General features: G+C 41.7%; 1 protein-coding gene across 1 annotated transcript in view; it reads right to left on the reverse strand.

Moving 5' to 3' along the window:
- Positions 1-23,503, reverse strand: part of Dnah11 (dynein axonemal heavy chain 11) — a 309,803-nt gene that overhangs the window by 282,528 nt on the left and 3,772 nt on the right. Inside the window, exons 3-8 of the mRNA XM_029484410.1 lie at positions 22,685-22,881; positions 21,130-21,319; positions 19,820-19,919; positions 17,317-17,528; positions 9,259-9,492; positions 7,255-7,422 (exon numbers count right to left, since the gene is read on the reverse strand). Of these exons, the coding sequence (XP_029340270.1) occupies positions 7,255-7,422; positions 9,259-9,492; positions 17,317-17,528; positions 19,820-19,919; positions 21,130-21,319; positions 22,685-22,881 (1,101 nt within the window). The remainder of the gene's footprint in view (positions 1-7,254; positions 7,423-9,258; positions 9,493-17,316; positions 17,529-19,819; positions 19,920-21,129; positions 21,320-22,684; positions 22,882-23,503) is intronic.

Raw genomic sequence — 23,503 nt, forward strand, 5'->3', positions numbered from 1 at the left:
AATCAAAAGAAACAGGGAAGTACACTTCATATTCATCAAAGGAAAAATCTACCAAGATGATATCTCAATTCTGAACACCTATGCCCCAAACACAGGGGCACCGACATTTGTAAACACACACGCACACGCACACACACACACATTGCTAAAGCTTAAATCTCACATCCAACCGCACACATTTATAGTGGGAAACTTCAACACCCCACTTTCATCAATTGACAGGTCATCCAGACAAAAACTAAACAGAGAAATAATGAAATTAACAAACATGAAACAAATGGATCTAACAGATATCTTTAGAATATTTCACCCAAACACAAAAGAATATATCATCTTCTCAGCATCTCATGGAACCTTCTCCAAAATTGACAGTATAGTCAGTCACAAACCAAGCCTCAACAGATACAAGAAAACTGAACTGGCGCCTTGTATCTTTTCAGACCTCCACAGATTAAAGCTGAACTCCAGCAACAGATACACCACTAAGCCTACACACTGATGGAAACTGAACAACTCTCTACTCAGTGATCACTGTGTCAGAGAAGAATGAAGGCACAACATACCCAAATTTATGGGACACAATGAAAGCAGTGCTAAGAGGAAATTTCCTAGAACTAAATGCCTCCATAATGAAATTAGAAAGTTCTCATAGCAGCAATTTAAAAGAACATTAGAATGTTCTAGGAAAAAAAAAAGCAATCACACCAAAGAAGAGTAGAAGGCAGGAAATAATCAAAATCAGAGCCGAAATCAATCTGTTAGAAACAAAGAAAATAATACAAGAAGATAATACAAGAATAATCAATGAAACCAAGAGAAGATTCTTTGAGAAAATGAACAAGATAGACAAACCCTAACTAAAAGAAGGATAGATAGTATCCAAATAAACAAAATCAGAAACAAAAGAAAATATACAGACACTTAGGAAATTCAAAGAATCATTAGGTCTTACTTCAAAAGCCTGCACTCCACAAAATTGGAATCGTAATAAAATGGATGAATTTCTATACAGATACCACTTACTAAAGTTAAATAGAGATCAGGTAAATTATTTAAACAGCCCTAAAACCCCTAAAGAATAGAAGCAGCCATTAAAAGTCTCCCAACCAAAAGAAAAAAAAAAAAAAAGCCCAGGGCCAGATAAAACAGATTAATACCAGACTTTCAAAGAAGAGCTAATATCAATACTCTTCAAACTATTCCATGAAACAAAACCAGAAGGAAACACAGTCACCTGATACCTGAACCATCCAAAGACTTAATAAAGAAAGGGAACTTCAGACCAATTTCTCAAAGTCCTTAGTCATCAGGGAAATGCAAATCAAAACAACCCTGAGATTCCATCTTACACTGGTCAGAATGGCTAAGATCAAAAACTCAAGGGACAGCACATGCTGGCAAGGATGCGGAACAAGAAGAACACTCTGACATTGTTGGTAGGACAACCTGTTTATGCACAACCACTTTGGAAATCAATTTGGCTCTTCCTCAGAAAACTGGGAACAGTTTTACCCCAAGACCCAGCTATACTATTCCTGGGCATGTACCCAAAAGATGTTCCACCGTATCACAAAGATACTTGCTCACATATGTTCATAGCATCTTTATTTGTAGTAGCCAGACACTGGAAACAACCTAGATATCCCTCAACTGAAGAATGGATAAAGGAAATATGGTACATCTACACATTGAAATACCATTCAGCTGTTAAAAACAAAGACATCCTGAGTTTTTGTGGGCAAATAGATGGATCTTGAGAATATCATCCTGAGTGAGGGAATCCAGTCCCAAATGGACATGCATAGTATGTACTCAGTTATAAATAGATTATCCATAAAATGCAGGATACCTATGCTAAGCTCCACAGATGAAAAGAAGTTTAACAAGAAGGAAGGCACAAGCAAGGATGCTTGAATCTCACTTAGAAGGGGGAATAAAATAGTCATAAGAGGGGCAGGAGAATGAATGGGAACATGGAAGGTAGGGAGGATCTCCAGGAAGAGACAGAGACTTGGGATAAAAGAGGCACCCAAAAATCAATGGTGGTGACCTTATCTGTGACTCACAGCATTGGAGAAACGGAACCTGAAAAGGTCACCTCCTGTAACCAGGCAGGAACCCCAGTGGAGCCATAAGGACACTAACTCACACATAAAACTTTTGACCCAAAACCTATCCTGTCTATAAAAAGTACATGGATTTGGGATGGAGCAGAGACTGAGGGAACAGCCAAACAATAACCAGCCCAACTTGAGACCCATCCCAAGAGTAAGCACCAGTCTCTGACACTATCAATGATACTCTGTAATGCTTGCAGACAGGAGTCCAGCACGGCTGTCACCTGAGAGGCTCTACCCAGCAGCTGACTCAGATGCAGACACACATAGTCAAACAGTGGATGGAGACTGGAGATTCTTATGGAAGAATAAAAGAAAGGATTGTGGCCCCTGCAGGGATAGGAACTCCACAAGAAGACCAACAGAGTCAACTAACCTGGACCCTTGGGGCTCTCAGAGTCTGAACTACCAACCAAAGAACACACAGGCTAGACCTAGGCATGGCTGCACATATGTACAGCTTAGTCTTTATGTGGGCCTGGAAACTGGAACAGGGGCTATCCCAAAAGTTGTTGCCTGTATGTGGGATATGTTCTTCTAGTTGGGATGCCTTGTCTGGCCCCAGTGGGAGAGGAAGCACCTAGCCTCACAGAGACTTGGATGCCAGGATAGAGGGATACACAGGGAGGTCCCCACAGGCTCAGAGGAGAAGGGGAGGGGATCATGGGGGAAGGATTGTAGGGGGAGATGACTGGGAGGGGGTAGTGAGTGGGATGTAAAATTAATAAGTAAATTTATTAATTAATTGATTAATTTTTAAAAATTGACCTCAAAAGTATACCAGAAAATATAGTTTCTATAAGCAATTAAAGAAGGGGTGGGTAGGAAGCTAACCCACATACATGAGCAGTGGATTTAATATCATTACAGAGACAATGCTATTCAAAGCAATCTGCCCAGCTAATCTAATCCCTGTTGAAAACTCTCATGGATGCTTTTGCACTAATTAAAAACACCATCCTAAACATCTGATTAAATCTTTCCAAACTTAGTAGGCTCATACTTTCTAGTGACAAAATTTGCAAGTCTGCGATATTAGTAACAGTGTAGCAATGACATATATAAAGCCCAAACATAAACCCTCATACATACAATCAAGTGATTGTTGATAATTGTGCAGAAACATTCAGCGGGGCAAGAACAGTCTCTTCAGCAAATGATCCTAGGAAGATTCGCCATTTGCAAAAGGGTCAACTTGGACCCTCCCTGCACTTAAAATGAAGTAGATTAAAGCTGTAGATATATACATGGAAAACCATACATTTTCCAGAAGAAAACACTGGAAAAGTAGTCGTGACACTGCACTGGGCAATGCTTCTTAATCCTAACTCCCCCATTTATAGTATAACTGTCTTAAATACTTTCTGTACAAACATTTAGAATCAGAGTTGGGTTCAGTACAGCTGAGCGGTGGAACAGCTGCCTAGCATCCACGAGGCCCTGGTTCAATCTCTAGCACACACACATAACCAAAGCAGCGATCACATTTTGCTTCTGCTCTCAAACATAACACAGAAGGCTGAGGAGGAGGAATTCCTATTATAATACACATTAAGCATGCCTGTCTACTACATCCTCTCTGGTATGCAAGGCCTCTTCCTTTACCACTGCCTTTCTATGTTGAAATTTCTTCTCTAATCATTTTCTTAAGATCAGCCTACAAATGTATTCTTTTAGTTTTTGTTCATCTAATTATCTCGTTTCCCCTCTGTCCCTGAGAATAGAAAATTCTAGATTTACAGTTTTCTCAGAACCTATTTTGTCCATTAAATTCTGCCATAGGTGGTTTCTGATAAGAGATCTACCAATCAAATTATATTTTCCCTATAGGTAAGAAGTAATTTTACCCTCACTTTCGATTTTTTAAATTTAATCTGAAAGATGAACACAGTGATATACTTGTGTAAGCCCAGCACTTGGGAACCTGAGGTCAGAGAGTCCAGGACCTTGTCACCACAGTGCAGTTTGATGGAACAGCCCAGCAACTTAGGCTCACAAATAAAGCAGTCACTGTCAGATGGTTCCAATATCCCCATCAGCTCAGTGATGCTCAGCAGAGGCCTGCCCGGCTCACAGTACAGTATTGTCTTACCAACTGATATCAGATAGTGCCAACTGCTGAGATTCTGGACCTCCAAGGTCTGGATTCTCCACCAGGACCCTCCTAACACACAGCTACGCCATGAGGTCCAACTCCCTTTGTAGGCCCAGAGGGTACCACATGCTGATGGCCTTGCTACCACTTGGCCGTTGTGAAAGTCTTCAGTCTCAACAAGGCTAATACCACCCCCGGGACATGAGGATCTACCAGGTGAGGCAAAAAAAATAAAAATAAAAATAAAAAAAAAATCAGATTTTCATATGACCACCACCACAGAGAGGAGGTTCTCTCCTGGCTAGCAGGAATGAAGATCATGGCTCCTTCTTCTTAGCCACCCAGCAAAGGTAAGGGATGGAACACTAGGTTTCCAAGAAGGTTGAAATGTAAAGTTCCTACCCAGCCTTCCTGGCACGGTCACAGTGTAGCACAGCTGCTTCTTTGGTCTTTGGCAGCATATAGATGATTCTAAGTTTTCTGCCTTGCTGGGGAGCCCTTTTGCTCCCTTGGCTAAATACAGTCAAGTTTTTATAGAGGTCCATGGCATGTGTTACCGGTACTTCAGGTTGCTGAGATATTTGTTTCCAATTCTGGACATTTTACATAATGAAAACCCAAGGAACTTATTTCCATACTATTTCTTGGGTTCTGAAGTTCTTATCCAGTCTAATTTCTTGTATGTATGTGTGTACATGTATGCATGTGCATGTGTGTGTCTGCGTGCATGCACGCACATGTGTGCTTGTAATGATTAGGATCTTAGTTGCTTGTAACATTAGGATGACTAAAAAGCTCACCCAAACCTTTCTATAAGCAGAAATTCCTAACTAAATTGTTGGACAACTCTACCACTACTCAAAGTAATAGTTTAAAATAACACAAGCCAGTAAATCCCACAATTTGTTGAATAGTGTGCAATGGTGGGGGGGGGAGGAGAAACATAATTATAACAACATACAAAGAATGCCAAAAATGCCAAAATACAGTTAGGAGCAAGGTGGTTATGCAGTGTGTTGAAGGCTCTTTGTGCAAAAACAGGAAAAAAAGGGTAAAGACAGATGTGTGTCAGGATGAACACAGGTGTGTCAGAAGGAACTCAGGCAACTAAGAGCTCCAGGACAGCCAGGGTCATACAGAAAAACCCTGTCTCAAAAAAACAACAAAAACAAAAAACAAAAAACAAAAACCAGAAGGAACTCAGATTGTGTCTGGATGAACATAGACTGTATCAGGATGAATACAGATGTGTATCAGGATGAATACAGTTGTGTGTCAGGATGAATACAGATGTTTCAGGCTAAAACCTGTGTAAATTAGAAAATATGACAGAGTAAATAATGGCAAAAGAATTGCTTAGTGTACTGGCTAGTTTTATCTCAACTTGATGCAGCTAGAATAATTTTGGAAGAAAACCCACTACTGAGAAAATGTCCCCACCAGACTGACAAGCCTGTGTGGCATTTTCTTGATTGGTGATTGATGTCACAGGGCTCAGCTCACTGCAGAGGGTCCACACCTGGGCTGGTGGTACTAGGCGCTATATGAAAGCAGGCTGAGCAACCCCTCAGGAGCCAGCCAGTATGCACTATTCCTCCATGGCTAAAGGTCATGCAGGAGAACCGACCAACACTAAAGGCCTTTTGAAAAGCCACATGGCTTTGAAATCTACTACCATAGAAGCTTCCTATTTATACACATTCTAAAGTATACACATACATGAAAGGAATTTAAACTGTGTCATCATAAGATGAAAAAGATATGCCTGCACGTATGCCTGTGTACCACATGCATGTAGTACCGGTGGAGGTCAGAAAACAGAGTCAGACCCTTTGGAACTAGAACTACAGATGGTCTATGAGTTGGTAAGTGGGTGGTGGGAATCAAACCCCAGTTCTCTGGAAGGGCGACCAGTGTTCTTAACCAGTTGGAACAACTCTCCAGTCTCTTAAAGGGATCCTTTAAGAAAAATATACAATACTTGCAATATGCTGAGAAAATAAAACTAACCAAGACACACCTTTAAGAAAGAAAAGTGTAACTGGGGATTTGTCTCAGTGGTTAAAAACACTGGCTGTTCTGCCAAAGAGTCACAGAACTCTACAAGGTCGTCACATAGGCTGAGCTGTTGGCTCCCAGGACAGCCCCACATACTGAATGCCCTCCTAGTGCTGCTATCACATAGCTCTAGGGATGAGCCTGGATGTTACTATGTTCCTCCTACTGACCATAAATTGTGCAGAAACATTCTAGAGAACCACTGACCATGGCAGTGTCTTGCTCACATTCACTGAACTACCCACCAGTTACTAGAATTCAGAGGGTTTGTTAATTACATCCTTATGAAGTTGACCTACTGTGCTCCTATGTTTCAGAGATTGATTTGAACAATATATATATTTATATTTTTTTTCCAGAATTGTTTTAAGATAAACCAACCTTTTCTTCTTTGTTAAACTCAGGTTTCTGGGATTTGGCAAAACAAACCACATAAAAAGCTCTTTATCCTAGAGCTGGAGAAAGGCTCACAGGAAACTCCCTGACCACCAGTGTGCTCAGTGACAGAGACTGAAAGCAGTTTGAATCTGAACCTCTCCAATCCCCTGAAGTTGAAAATATGAAATTATTAAGTTATAAAAATAGAAATTATGAAACAATATGTATGCCAATGAATGACATAATGATGGTGGGGAAACTAATTGTTTCAAAAGCCCAAAAATAACTCAGAAAAGTTCAAGATGAAACATGTAAGTTACATGGGCATTGGACGGGCCAGATCAATAAGTATAAATTCAGGGAATTCCATTTTGATATTCACAAGAAGCTGACCTAGACTGAGGCCCATGGTTGTCTGAGAGCTCTGAACTGAAAGGTCAAATTTGGTCCCTGTCATGAACAAGGAGGTAGAACTGAAGAGTCCCTAACAGCTTTGGGTCCTACAAGGGTCAGCCTGGATAGTTCGCACTGTCCCTGCGATCATCTTCCCTTTTAGCTTTGAAAGGATAGAATCCTACGTGTTAAAAGGAAAGTACATAATATTACCATGTCATCACAGTCAGACGGATCGTACGTGCTCTGTTGGAAAACTTTGCAGCATGCGATAAATTCCTCACTTGTTGAGTGGATTTGTGCATTTAGGACGGCTCCCTTGCTGCCACCAAATTCCAGTCTTTCCAGTTTCTCAAATTCCAGTATGGTGACAAACATATCCTTTAAAAAAACACACACACACACACACACAAAACAATAACGACCTTTCTATCACCTTCAGCAAGAAAAGGAGATTTTAAAGACTCCAATGAAAACATTTTCAAACATTCAGAATCAAAGGGCATTTATATCACAGAAAGTCAATGCTGCTGACTTCACTGAACAGAGCAAACGCTGATTTTAAAAACCATTTTCAGACTCCAAAAAGCTACCTCACAGTGGAGACAGCTCCTGGAGTACTAAGTGCACATGAATCCTATTGAGTGCCATCCTAATGGGAAAGCAGATAGCTCCCTGGGTGGTAGCCTATGCTCAGCCACCTACACTCTGCAGTGGCCCAGCCCCATGACTGGAGGGGAACCCAGGAGACTATCTACAGAGGAGAAGTCACCCGTAAGTGTCTGACAGACTTTAGCAGCCCTCAGACTGACCAGCAATAAGAATCTTCACATAAATCTCTGGCTTATGTGAAAATATTACATGAACAATAAAATGTAAAATCCGTAGAAACCTCTAAAGAGGAAAAGAAGGCAGCAGCCTTAGTTCAAACATTTCAGGAAGCCTAGGCTGATAGACTCGTCATAAAAGTTTGTGCATTCAATTTTTTCACTTTAGTTTTTTCTTTTTTTTTTTTAAAGCACTGATACCCAGGACTGGAGAGAGGGTTCATTGGTTAAGCGTCCTGGCTGTTCTCCTAGAGGATCTGGGTTAGATTCCCAGCACACACATGGTGTCTGACAATGGAGGGTAACCTTACTTTCAAGGGATCTTGTGCCCTCTCCTGGCCTTGACAGAGCTGCATGCATGTGATGCACAGCTATTTATGAATCAGTTTACTAATTTTATAGCGTTTTGTTATATACTTGTAAATGGTATACATACAGCTATTTATATGGTAGTGTGAGTGGCGGGCATGAGCGGGTAGAGCAGAAGGATCATGACTTAGAAGCAACTTGAGTTATCCAGCAAGTTTAAGGCCAATCTGTGCATATGGTGAGACCTATCTAAAAATAACGATCTTCTTAACAGAAAATGACAGTGTGATACTTAAATTACCAAGTGGGTTTTAGGAATGAAATTTTCTTTCAAGTTTTATAAATTTCTTTTTCAGCCTTTTCACAGGAAGAGTGAATCCTTTAAAGTTTCCCATTTTACAACTTTATACAAGCACTTGGGAAATTATGTCTAGTCACTAGCAGGTAAAGAGATCTACTTACTCTCATGTTGTAACAGTTAAAAAAACAAAACAAAACAATGAAACCTTGAAAAAACAGCAGGGGGGCTGGAGAGATGGCTCAGCGGTTAAGAGCACTGACTGCTCTTTTAGAGGTCCTGGAAATTCAATTCCCAGCAACCACATGGTGGCTCACAACCATCTGTAATAAGATCTCATGCCCTCTTCTGGTGTGTCTGAAGATAGCTACAGTGAACTCTCATAAATAAAATAAATAAATGTTTTTTTTTTTATTATAAAAACACCATGCTGTGGTGGTACACTCTGTCATGCTAGATAGAAGGATAAAGAGTTCAAGACAAGCCTGAGATACATAGTGAGGCCCTGTATTTAAAAAAAAAAAAAAAAAAGTCCAGGGGTGTATGTCAGTGCAGGGGGGGTGGAGTCCAGGAATGTACAAAACTGGGTGTGATCTCCAATATCACAAAAGAAAGAAAGAAAGAAAGAAAGAAAGAAAGAAAGAAAGAAAGAAAGGAGAGAGGAAGAGGGGGAGGGTGGAAAGGGACGACAAAGCCCCCCTTTTCCTCACAGAAAAGCTAGCCTACCACATGAACCTCATGAGCCCACCCACATATAATTAGATAAAGGTAATTAATGAATACCTCTATTTTTACCAGCCGGTCAAGAAATTTGTTAAATCTGCCAAACACCAGGTGACACTGAAAATCCCAGGGTCTCTGCTCCGTGTTTCTTGTGAAATAGCTTGTCAATCCCTTTCTATATTTGAAGAAAGAATTCTGGAACGTCTTTAAGACACTGATGGCCACCTGCACCTTTTCCAGTGCATCTTCAATTTCTCCTTTCAGAAGATCTTCAGGTGACAGGTATGCTCTTGCCTAGGATTTAATTAAAAGGTACCATGATCAAAAATGCACTTTTAATTGTAATAATCTGTTTGAGCTAAACAGTTTAAATGATAATTTCTAGAACTGAGCCAAAACTGGTATTGAGGAAAGAAAGCACAGACTCTAGAAATGTAAACACTTGGGCTTTGATGGGATCCTTTCAGGGGAGACTGAAGAACAGGAGAGGCTACTGTTTCCAGATTTCTATATTTTAATGAAAACTACATTTTTACTGAGTCTTGTGTGAGTGACAATAAGGACTTTGCACAGATATTACTACCACCCATATTCTAGACAATCAGACCTTCACAGAAAGAAATACACAAGCCAGCAAGGCCATCCATCAGAACACAGGCTTTCAGAGGTTGGTCACTCTACCGGTGTTGCAGGGTCGATTGTGAAGTATAAAGAGCTGGTTATGTGTGGTCTATCTCTGGAAGCTCTTTCCCATTCATGGACTTTTTTTGCTGGGAAGCACAAGAGGCACCACAGGACATGTGATCAAGCTGAGCTAGGCCCACACGAACTAGTTTTTAAAATGGAGATGAGACAAAAGGGGGCAAAAGCAATGGATAAGACCTGTGAGTCTGCAGGGTTTAAAGAGGAAATGGACAAACCCCTGAATGAACATGGCGAACAGGAATAAACTCCAAAGTCTGAGACAACACAAATTTTCCATGATACAAATGGGTCAAAAGAAATTGTGTCCAAGCCAATTCTGTAGGCCAAACCAGTCTTACAGAAAATACCAGAAGGAACACTTGACACTGAAAAAAGAATAAGCATAGCCAAGAGACTGAGGGGAAAACAATAACATCATGATAACTGGTATACAATGACATCATTATAACTGTGTACAAAACACATCATGATAACTGGTGTACAATGACATCCTGATAACTAATGTACAAATGATGTCACGGTAACTGGTATATAATGACATCATAATTGGTGTATAATAACATCATAACGAGTGTACAAGTGACATGATAACTAGTATACAATGACATCATGATAAGGTATAAAAGACCTTAATGATAACTGGTGTACAAAGCAGGACAAAGCACAAAGGCAAAAAATGGCATCAGTCAATACATGCATAGAGGAATGATACTGTCCTCAGAAACAGTAGACTATGAAACAAAAGAGGCTGGTCCTGAATATGGGATGGCTCCCAGGAAGGTGCTGGTCAAGAGATAAAAACAAACAAAAATAAAGCTATTGTCCTTGGATTTGGTTGCCCACCAGAGCTTGGTGGTAAGAACCCTACAACTAAAGATACCACATACTTTGAGTCCAGGACTTTGGAAAAATCAAACTCGTAATGAACTGGAGAGGGAGAGGCAGAGGGCAGGCTGCTGGAAGAGAAAGGTGCCAAAAGTTATACCCAGCTGTAGATGCCGTGAACTGCACTAAGGACTTACACAGCAAGACTCAACAAGCAAGTCATTGTGCAACAGTGACACAAACATCTCTGGAGTAACCAACCATCCAGCTGTCGGATTAGATGTAAACCCTACTCAGCAGGAGGGAACTCATGTTTGGTACTGGAAACCTGACCAAGAGCCTGAGGCTAGAGAGGCCACAGACCCCGAGGGAGAAACCACTGCCATTCTGTTGAAGTGAAATAGCATCAAACAGCTACATCAGAGAAGAGGTGACTGCGGTGTGTTCATCCTCAACTGGGACATATACACATGTACATGTCCTCCCCACAAAGCTCATAGAACATCATGAGAGGGGACAGATTTTGAAAGCCAGAGGTTGTGGAGGACAGCTGAAGAACATTGTCTGTGCTCATGAACTCTCAACAGCTGCAGATACTACAAAACACCTGCACATGATCAATCTAGTCAATATTTCAGCATTGATAGGGAGGCTCCACTCCACAGTGCCCCACTCCTAGTTAAGAAGCTACAGTCAGGGGGTGGCCTCCAGGAAGAGAAAGTCAGCTTTATTTGGGGGTGGGGCTACTGGTTGGTTGCCCATATTACAGTGGCCAATCCTCTATAAATGTCCACGCAGACAGCACTAATGGGACTCAGTGGATTTCATGTATGTAGGACATGAAGGTGTGAGGCCCGTGTGGGATGTGGAAGGAAGGGGCTGGGAGAAGTTGGAATGGGAGAGTGAGGCATGACCATGTATGTTGTAACCAAAGAAAAAACTAAGTGTGTGTCAGTTTGTGACTGCTTAGAAAGTTGCCCCCATACCTCATTGGGGACTGAAATGAGAGCCATGGTGCTCCCCACAATACTTGGGAGGTCTTTTTGGTTCTCTCACATAGATGCTTGATTTACCCCCATCTCCCACTAATGCAACCGCTCTACATGCAACAGAGATATAGGGGAATTTCCTATAATTAATTGATTGGCTAACAAAGATGACAAGAAACCAATCACTGGGCGAAGAGGAGGAGGTAGGCTTTCCAGTTTGAGAGGGGAAGAGAGGACACTGGAGGAAGGAACAGGTGGAGATTCTCAGAGCTCTGGAGAGGCAGAGCCAGCATTTGTGGGATAGGTGTTGGCTAGGAGAAACACACGATCATGGTTTCAGGCTACACATAGATTCTGTCATTTGCAAAGCAGCAAGAAAACCATTGGTGTGTTATCTATAAATGCCACCAATTATAATCTGACAAATTCTAGTTCTTGTTGCTTCCTGGTATACTCTCTTGTCCATCTCAGGCTAGACAGCTAATTTATGGACTCATGAAAGCTGCTAACACTTCACAGAGAACAGGGTAGGGAGCTGAGTGTTTGCTTTTTGCTATGGTATACTGTACACTACAGGCAACTTCTACATGCCTTCTGTAACATTTTGAGAAGCTGAAATGTCTATGGTAGGTAATTCAGTTGCCTTCCCATTGCAGCAGCTTCCTGTCACCTAATTACCTACAGATAAAATGACAAATCACTGGGACAAACCATCCCTGTATCCACTCCTATCCATCTTGACTGGCTCTCAGGGTGTGGAGTCCATCACAGCCAATTAACTTCTCCTCTGTGCATCAGTACCTCCTGAGACAAGTCACTGGTACTTCACATCCCAGACAACACCACCCAGGCTATCTCTTCGCACTGCACAGCAGAGACTGTCAGGGAAAGAACATGGTGGGAGTCGGCACACATGCTCATGATCAAGCTAGGAGCTGCTAATTACTTTTGTGTCATCAGCTAAGCTGCCATTGGGGTTGATTCCCTTATCTGCAAAATGAGGAGTGTGACTTAGGGGACCCTCATGAGCACCTAGCCCCACATCAGAAGCTTTTTAAGTAAAACAGTCAGTCTTGCACATCAATGGGTTCCTGATGCAAAACCATGAATCAAATGCAGTTTTTAAGAACCCACCTGGGCATCGCCAGTCTCTGAGCAAGACATTAGAACAGCTATTTAATACCTCATTTACATTGTATTAAGGGGCACTTTGAGCAATTTGGAGATCATTTAAAGTACATGGTATAACATGCATAGATCATACTCAAATACTAGATCACTTTTATATTGAGTTTCGTTTGGTAGCTATGGTAGGTCCTACAATGTTGTATCCATACTCTTTGAGTGGTATTAGTGTTAGTGTTAAAGGGCACACTATAAAGAGCCAGTGAGATGGCTCAGTAGGTAGAGGCACTTGCTGCTAAGCCTGATGATAAACTAATATGTTTATTATCCATAAGCCAGTTAATTATCGATTAGACAATTTATCAATATGCCAGCCTGTTTCTATCTCCCTGCTGTTCTCTTCCTATTCCTCTTAAAGCCTTTTATAGACGCATACTTTTGGCTAACTATTACACACCCTGTATCCAAGACAAACTTAGCCTTCTTAAGAATCTGGGGATGGGCCGGGCTGTGGTGGCATACGCCTTTAATCCCAGCACTCAGGAGGCAGAGGCAGGTGGATTTTGAGTTTGAGGCTAGCCTGGTCTACAAAGTGAGTTCCAGGACAGCCAGGGCTATACAGAGAAACCCTGTCTCGAAAAACCAAAAAAAAAAAAAAAAAAAGGAATCTAGGGATGGAAATATCTACAAGAGAGAACACACCATGGACTAGATAGGGTGGTGAGACAAATTATTGCTAATCCAATCCACTATGACATCATAGTAGTGTTGGGTTAACATAGAAATGAGAGAAGACCTTGTTACCAAAGTGTGAGTGTGTGTGTGTGTGTGTGTGTGTGTGTGTGTGTGTGTGTATGTGCATTATCATGCCAGCAAGCAGGTGATGTCTTTCAGGGGACTGGCCTAAAGAATGATGTTAATGGTCATTGTAAGACAAGTTAAAACAAAACAAAACAAAACAAAACAAAACAAAAACCATATTTGCTCCTAAAGTAGCACCAATTGATAATGAGTACAGCAGTCAGGAACGGCAAGGGATGGACAGCTCCTAACCCACCTATGGGGGACCTGAGCTTCCAGCAACCAACTGTGCCAGTGGGGATGGCAAAGACAGTGGGACAATATCCTTGACTTTTCAGTGTAGGCTGGTGGGTGCAGGTAAAATCTATACAACTTAAGTATCAGTACTGAGATTTTTTTTAATTAAAAATATTCAGGGGATAGCTCAGCATGTAAAGACACCTGTTGTTAAACCTGGTGAGCTGAGTTCAATCCCCCACACCCACGTGGTGAGAGAAAAGAACCAGCTCCTGCAACTTATTTTCTCAGACTTCCACATAGACATGAATTAATGAAATAAATTAAATGGAACTTTAAAAAAAAAGTATTATGTCTGGACACAAGAGTGAATACCTTTAATCCCTGCACTCAGGAGACATAGATGGATGGATCTCTATGAGTTCCAGGCTAGCCAGGGATACACAGTTAGATCCTGTGTTTTGGGGTTTGTTTGTTTGTTTGTTTAAAGTCCTAGCATGATATATTGTATAGCCTGTGATCCCAGCACTCAAAAAGCAGAAACAGACATACACACAATCGAAACATCAATGCAAAAATAATTTTTTAAAAAAGTAAGTTAAAAGAAGAAAGTAAGTCAGTTAGAAAGTTAGTTAGAAAGTCATCTAGAAAGTTAGAAAGTTAGGAAATAAGTCAGTTAGAAAGTTAGTAAGTTAGTTGTTAGTTAAAAAGTTAGTTTCTGGGACTGGCATGGTGGTTACTCAGGAAAACATTGGCCACAGAAGCATAAACACCACCTAAGTCTAACCCCCTCCCCCCCCCCCCGGCACCCACAGAGATTGCACGTGTATAGCCATAACACAGGGTGAGCAGGGAGATGGGTTCCGTCTATCTCACCTAGCAATCAGTGGCCACCAGGTTCAGTGAGTGGTCCTGTCTCAAAGGATACAATGGTGAATGATTCAGGAAGACTCCAAATATCACACATGTGCATGTACACTCACATATGTGCACATGAAACTTGCACATGAAAACACATACACTTAAAAAAAGATCTTGACAAAATAGAATATATGTGGTGTTTGTTATACATATAAAAATAATAAAGAATGGGGAAAGGAAGGGAAATTACATCTTTGGAGATTCCGGTACCAGAGTTGGCTCACTGGTAATCTTAGATTCCTAACATGTTGGGGCAGGCTTACTACAAAGTTAGTGAGCTGCTACTTTGAGAATCATGGAAATCAGGTCAAGGGAACCTTTGGCCAGAAGCCAGAACTAAGAAACAAGAGAAGCCACAGTATTTCCTTGGGAGCTTGGCAGCTCTGGCTGTTAACACAGACTGGAAACCAAGATAATAGCTTGACAGGCTTCAAGGTAACTAGGACTATCTCATGAGCCATAGACAACAGGGCTTTGTGGTAAACTGGTTTTGGTAATTTTCAAACTTCAAAAGGGGTCAGGGAGAAGTACTAGCTAAAGGTACAAGCTACTTCAGTCCACTTGGAGATGCAAGGTGTTGGCAGCAGGTACCTGCTTACTCACAGGGCAAGACAGAGTTGACCTCAATGAACAGAAACCAGAGATGCTGATAAAATGTAGCAAGGAACTGGCTCACTGCTCTCTATCCCCCATCAACAGCCACAGCCAGCCTGGCAGTCAGTAAACGGGTGAGAGAACAAAGATTTGTTGAGTTTCTGTTAAACACCAGGCACCACACTGTAGGTCAGATTCCCCCTGGCATGTGTCTAAAGCCCTCTCATACACTGCTGCATCAGAAGCACATAGGAGGGGAAATTTAACAAGTCAACCACACACTCTAGAACAGTGGTCCTCAACCTGTGGGCTGCATATCATATATCCTGCATATCAGATATTTACATCACAATTCATAACAGTAGTAATTAATTATGAAGTAGCAATGAAATAATCTTATGGTTGGGGGTTACCACAACATGAGGAGCTGTATTAAAAGGTGACCATGTTAGGAAGGTTGAGAACTGCTGGTCTAGAAACTCTAAAGTTCACACATCTGTAGAGTCTGGCACCTCATTAATCTTGAAGATTCTATGTGGACTTAGGGCTCCTAGCATATAACTAAGGTTAAATGATGTTGAAAGAGTGGATCCCAGCTAGGAATAACATCAACTCTCAGGAGAGTAAAGCAGGGGGGGGGGGGTCTGGAGTTTAAGACCATCCTCATCTACACAGCAAGTTCAAGGCCAGCCTGGGCTATTGCTGCTTTTTCTGCCTTGTTGTTTTCCAGATGCCAGGCTTCTAACCCAACAGGACTGTGGGTTACAAGGAGGAGAAACAGGCTGGTTACAGAGCAAAGAGCTTCCTCACCAAAACTTGACACCAACCTCCCCCTGACTGCAGAGCACATACTGTGTGAAAAGCTATCTAGGCTATGTGTTGCTCTGGACCATTTAGGTGTGGCATCCCCAGACAATTTCAAAACACAACACAGCACCACATGGTGTCCAAGCATCTCTCAACTTTCCTTGAATAGCTATGTTACTTGATCTCTCATCATATCCTGTAGCTAGAACAGCAGGGCCACCTCTATGTTAATGCTGCGACCATGCAACTACGAAAGCATCTCCTGTAGGAGGACCTAATTGAAGACTGCCTGAGAGAGCAAGGATTGCTAGTGCAAATAATGCCAGTCAACCAGGAACTGCTGCTGTTTAGAAGAGAAGAGATGCTTTCTTGGGACCAATGGGGGCTTGGGTGGAGGGTATTAAAGGAGCTTGCAGCAGTGCTCAGAGGAGCTTGCTGCAGCATTTCTCACCTGCTCCCGGAGTCTGTGTCAATGACTCTGCACCAACTCCCCGCAACCTCCAAGAGCAGGTAGGGTCAAGGGGAGAGCTGTCCAGGGCATAGGCAACAATATCCTTTGTTGATGAAAGGATGAAAGCTCACACACAAAGGAGGAGGGGCAGGATTGGGGAGGGGGAAGAGGGTACTTCAATCATGTTTTAAAAAGACAGTTCCCAAGCTAAGCAAGGAGTACGGAAACACAAACAAATTTAAAAATGGTGAATCAGAATTATTTCCATATAATCCCATTACTGTGTTTTCAAGGACAATTGATTTTAAGTAATTTTCTTACTTTACTCTCCAAAAGTCTCCCAGCAGCCAACACTCGTATAGAAACTGAGGGAAGCTACAAACTACAAGGCACAGATGTGAGCCTGTTGCTGGAAGCTACATTAAATTTGTTTAACCTCTTGGCCTCTTAAATCTGTTTCCTTAAATAAACAAAACCCAGAAACGGCCATTGCTCACACGAGTCCTGTCTGAAAGCGGAAAGGAAAATGGTGTTCTTGCTGACATCTGGATTTGTCTATTATTACGTTGTTCATTGTTAGGCCTGTTCATTATTATTGGGTTAATGAAGCCTACTACTTCATGCCAATGATTCTTATTATACTTAACTGTCAATGTTTCATACCTGGTCAATGAAGAGGTTACAAAACTCTTGCAGTAAAACTATAACCCGAGCAGGGGTGTTATAAAACTTGGAATGACTCCAGATAAGACAGATGGTGTGAAGCAAAGGGGCAATCAGTATTCTGGTCTGTGGGAATTCTGCCTCCTGGAGACTGTGAATGTGCCTCCTCAGAGGTCTTAGGTGAAGTTCCACATCCTGGGCTTCAAGAAGAGCTGCAAAAGGGAAGAGCCATTAGAGGCACACAGCGTCCTTTTACAAGTCCAAGACAGTTATACTTTCCCGTTCTGTGATTTATCCTACAAGCTACGCGTGCATGAGCCGTCTGGAGGGCTATAGACTGCCCATTTGTAAATCAGCCTCCCTGGAGAACACTAGACCCGTTACTCACAGACCATAAGTAATTGTAGCTAAAGACCCAGAGGGGAAGGAAACCTCCAAGTCTAAAGAGAGCTGTTTAACCCCTTGGAAATCCTGTGAGGATAGAGCATCTGTCTAGCCATCACCTCACAGCTGGATGCCAAGCTTCTCTGGAATGCTCAGGACCAGCACAAAGGCACAATGCACACTGTCTCATCCCAGGTCCCTATGAGCAACTGGTGAGACAGATAGGCAGCCTTCTACTATGTTATTCACCAAGATCTGGTTAAAGTTATTAGGCTTGCTGATGAAAGCAGTTTGGAAGCAGGCAGGAGGCATGATAACACAATGCTGTGACCGATCTAAATGTCACTAAACCCACGCTATATGAAGACTAATTTTATAGGAACTTATATTTGAATAAAAATCATGTTAAGGAGGTAAGAGTTGAAGAAAGATTCTCACTTTGATACTAAAACTGTCTCCAATCCAAAGCAGGCTATGGGGTACAAAGGTAAAGAACAAAGCTAAGCCTTACTGTTTGATGTAATCCCCAAGGACTCATGTCAAAGACAAATAAAACCCTGCTGAGCTTTGTCCTCACACTCCCTGCTGGACTTGATAAGTAACCAGCTCAGCTTCTCGCCCAGCCTCGAGGAGAGAGAGGGTTCTGAGCTGTTTTCTCTTCCAGGTGTTCGAGTATGTTGAGACTGCTGTATATTTATTGATGTCAATTTAGAAATTAGGTAACCTCACTACAGTTAAGCATCCTTCACATGTGCTAAGCATCTCTGCTTATTTCAGTCTGAAGTACGTCTCTGACATGGATCTTCCATCTCTAGGTGACTGTGGGTTTGAGCCACTGAAAAGTGGTTTTCTCTGAATCTCCAGCTTGTGTACACATCCCTAGGACTCATTCCTTCAGCTCCATTCCCATGAAGAGTCTATCTTATATTAGCAGAAGGAATATGTCATGTGCTTTTATTTACTGAGGATAAAAGTGCCATGTATTCAAGGCTTCATGTAGGTGTGTACCAATCCCCCACCCAGTGCCTCTCAGAGAGGAGGGTCTGCCTCCAGGAGACGCTCTGTAACGTCGAAGAGGCACAGTTGGGTTGGGTACACTGGGCAGACGGCAGTGAAGGGCACTGCCAGTAGGCAGATACCAGGACGGCCTGTCAGAACAAAGACTCAAGTAGCGTAAGTCATGAGAAGAAACACTACCCTACGTCTCACAGCAAGTCCACAATGGAGGTGTGGAGAGGGCAGCTGGCCGTTGGGAAAGCAGAATCCTAGCAACTTACAAATGGTTTATAAGCTGAGATAGAACTGGAACTCACATTTAACAACAAGCCACTTTTAACCACCCCTCCCCATCTCATCAGATAAAATTCTTGGAAGCAATTGTAAAAATAGATGCTTCAAAGTGAATTTTAATTACTTCTAAGTGGCACACAGGAGAATAAAAGTGTTCTAGTGTTGGAAACAAGAAAAATGAAAAACAAAAAACCAGTTGTTTGCTTAGCTTTAACTGTAAGACATATACTTCAGTACCATATATACCAAATGCATGTATTTGCTTAAACACAGACAAAAATGGGGTGTGCTATCATCTTTCAGCGGTACTAAAGAAAAACACCAAGAGAAACACGGGGAGAGAATTTTAGCTGGACACTTTTCACAGCTTCTCTGTTGCATAGGTCTAATCTTCACCAAAACATCATGGTGAATAAACACTTGTCAACCAAGGAATCAGAAATTGAGCCTATGGTAGATTCTGAGTCTATGCCGAGACTACTCACAGCCTACTTGCTGTCTGGAAACATCTGCAAAAGGCGTTCCTGGGCCCCCCACTAAGAATGGAAGGCTTTCCCCTTCCTCATACACCTTCCAGCTAAACTTCACCCTGGGGTTATGGGCTGTGTAGACAGCACATGAACTGAAGAGGTTTGTGGTCGTGATCACTGGGAAGTAGAGAGACTGAGACAAAGCTCCCTTTAGAAGACCCGAGTGTGCTTGCTCCTTGTACACACCCTTAGTGTCAGGCAGACTGCAAGGCTAAGTAGGCAAATGGGCGGGGAGTGAGAGCGAGAGCCCTGAGTGGATGCCACAATGATGCCCAGGGATGTAGGTCTGGGGGTCTTACCATTTTCTACCGTGGTAAAGATGCCCTTGAGAGCAGGAAGATAGCTGCTTTGTCTTGTTCTCAGTATCTTAACCATCTTGAGGACAATAGGAGCCTGAAGCTAAAGTGGGGAAAATACTTTAATAAACATACAAGCGAGATTGCTAAATAAGTCTACTCTCTAATGAAAAATTCACATTGCATTCTGCTCACACAACATACACAGCATTATATATTTATTTATTTATTTTTATTTTTAGTATGCACTTGCAGGCAGGTGGAGGTCAGAAGTCAACATGCTATATCACTGCTCTCCTTTTACAATGTGGGCACTGGGGTCAAACTCAGGACATCAGGCTTAGCACCAAGTGCCTTTTCCTGCTGAGTCACCTTACCCGTGCTATGAACAGTGTTTGAGACTCGATGGCGTATTTGTTCCATGATGAAAATAAGTCTAAGTGCAGGTTTTCAAAAGTCTGTATTTTATTTTGCATTTCATTTTTCCAAAAGATGTGTTTGCATATTATACACATAAATTATTAATGATCTGTTCCAGATAACCTCCAATCAAGAGACACACAAATGAACACCATAGAATTTAGAATATCATACTAAGTCAGTGGGCAGGAAGCACCCAACAAAGAGACCAAAGTTAGCACTTCTGTAGCCAAGCAGAATCCTGCTCCTCCCCTAATCACACTGTAAGTCAATTTAACACAATCTAAAGTCACTTAGGAGGAAGGACTCTCAATGGAGAAAAATGCCTCCATAAGACTTGCCTATAGGCAAGTCTGTAATGTCTTTTCTTAGTGATTGATATGCAGGGCCTAGCTCACTGTAGGTATGGCTGGTGGTACTAGGTTCTATGGAAAGGGAGACTGTGCACACCATGGGGAAGCAAGCCAGTAAGCAGCACCCCTCCATGGCCTCTGCCTTAACTCCTGCCTCTAGATCTATGCCTTGAGTTCCTGCCATGACATCCCTGGATGATGGACTATAAACTCTTACGATAAAATAAACCCCCTTCTCCTCCCAAGTTGTTTTTGGTGATGGTTTTATTACAATAGAAATTCAAACTGAGGCAGTAATTAAACCTTGCCATCTCCAGCCTTCCCACACGGTACCGCCCTTTCTCCTGTAAAATAGCATTCCTAATGATCTCAGATGCTACCAAAATATCCTATAAAGGCAATCAGTCTCTGTCGTCCTTAACTTAAATATGCATTTCCTGTGACAGTATTTCAGAGTAAGAAAAGTGCAGACTCCTTAGTCATACAAAACAATGCTGCTTATTTGGTTTAGAAACAATCCCAGTACCTTCTTCTACTTACTTGAGAGTATATGCATTTCAAGTTATCATGCCTCATGGTCCAGAAGTCCAGCTCTATCTCAGGGGTCGGATGGAGACCACTCAAGAGAGGGTGTGCTGAATCTTTTTCTATGATTTCTTGGATCTGATGTGACCATTTAATGACTAAAGATTCAATGGCATGGAGTATTCTTCTCTCATCTGATTGTGGCCTATAAATATTATATGATTAATAAAAGCATCCAACAGTGACTTTATCCAAATAAAGACAGGATCTGGGTACTAATGTTTTTTATGCATCTATAAACTAGTTTTCTCAATATGAATCCTTCAAAACCCATTGTTTTCACGCTCCTTGTTTGAGTCAGCATCACTGTATTCTGCGTTTAGTGCATCTCCTACCATTAAGAAAATGATACAGTACAGAGAACAGTTGTCAATGGAGTGCTCAGGGGCCAATGAAGCTTCTTTATCATCCCTTTCCTAAGGTTCAGGGATGTAGGAGAGAAGGCAGAAAGACTGTAAGAGCCAGAGGCTGGGGAGGAGCAGAGCAAAGCTGTGTCTTGTAGACTTGGAAGGCACAGTTCACGTGTGAGCTCACAGCAGCTGTGGTTGCTCATACAAGCCCTGCACACGTATCAAATCAGCCAACACTGTAGCATGAAGCAGAGAGGAGCTCACAAGCTCCTTCCCCTAACTGAAGTACTATTGACAGTAGATGGCTTCTAAGAAGGCTTAGTCAGTTTTTTAAGGGTTTGGCTCCCTGGATGCTCTGGTGGATGGCCCATGAGTATATATTGGTAGAATAAACTGTATTGAGTGGGTTACTTAAAAAGAAAGAATCTGGGACCCAAATTTGGGAGGGGGCAGGGAAGAGAAAGGAGAGCTAGTGGGAAGAATAGGAATGAGTATAATAAAAATAGAATAAAATTACTATATTAAAAAACTGATAAATGAAAGCTGGAGAGACTGTTCAGTGGTTAAGACTGCTTGCTGCTCTTCCAGAAGATATCTGAGTTTGGTTCCCAGCACCCATGACACATGTCCCATAACCCTGTGTAACTTCAGGCACTACACATAAACACAACAATACAAACCAATATACATGATTTAAAATAGATAATTAATAAAATTAACATGATCTTAAAGACCATTTTTCCCCTAAAGGAATATTGCTGAGATTATACGGTGATTGCTAGTTTTCTTTAGAAAGTATACTTGTAGGCTGAGGATGTACCCAGGTGATAGAGTGCTGGCCCAAAATGCGCAAAGCCCTGGATTTGATAACCAGCACCATAAACCCAGCTGTGGTGGTCCAGGACTATAATCTCAGCAATGTAGATGTGGATGTAGGAGAGTGAGGAGTCAAAACTATCCTTGGCTACATGGTAAGTTTGAGGCCCACCTAGGCTGCATAAAACCCAGTTGCAAAAATATATATACTTTAAAAGAAATAAAATACATTTTAAAATGACATGTTTTAAAGTAACTGTTTTGCTAATAGTTTGAGAGGTGTGATATTCTGTGGGGATGTTAGCCATCCATTATCACACTATCTAGAGCATTCTGTTGCTTACCTGGTCACCAAGTAATGCTGATCCAAGTCAATATTTTCTGCAATAGTAGGAATTGGCAGATGAGTTCTTCTTGACATTTTGCCCCTAAAAATGTGCATCTTATTTTTCATGACTTCTGTGTGATGTTCCACATCTTGTGAGATAAAGCATGACCAGGACGTATGGTTGTTCTTATTAGACAGAACTGGGACTAATATCTAGATAAAAAGCAACATTTTAAAGGCAGTTAATTAGCAGACAGTAAGTACCTTTAAATCTGTTGTTGTGCAAAATTTTCTTGTCCATAAAACCACCCCATTTCAGAAATAATCTTGATGACTCCAAAACTACAAGGAGTGGACCGAGTCAGCTGTCAATTTACACTGAGTCTCTGAGCAATAATAGGCTTTTGTAAAATAAAAAGGAGTTGTTACTTCCCTTTTCATTTACTCATTCTCCCAGCATGCACATGTATATTTCAATTTGCAGTGTAATTCAATAACCCAAATACTGCAGGAAACAAGATTTATATCAAGCAAAGTTTCCTAATTAAAGTTGAGCGAGTTGGCAGGTGTACCGACAGAAACAATGTTTCCGAATCACATGGTGGCGAGTAGCGAGCAGGTGTTCTCTGTCTCTGAGGCTTCCAGTGGATCAAAGGTTGTATAATAGAGAGGGATTCAACCGGGGACCTTTGTGGAACTCGTTTTCCACAACATGAGGAACATCAGCAAAAACAGTTGTGTGGAAACACTTAGATATTTGCTGCCATACTAGAGGTATGGCTCCACGGAATAAAGCTCTTGCTGTGCAAGCATGAAGACCTCAGTTTGGATTCCC

Source organism: Mus caroli, chromosome 12 (assembly GCF_900094665.2).
Source record: "Mus caroli chromosome 12, CAROLI_EIJ_v1.1, whole genome shotgun sequence".
Lineage (NCBI taxonomy): Eukaryota > Metazoa > Chordata > Mammalia > Rodentia > Muridae > Mus > Mus caroli.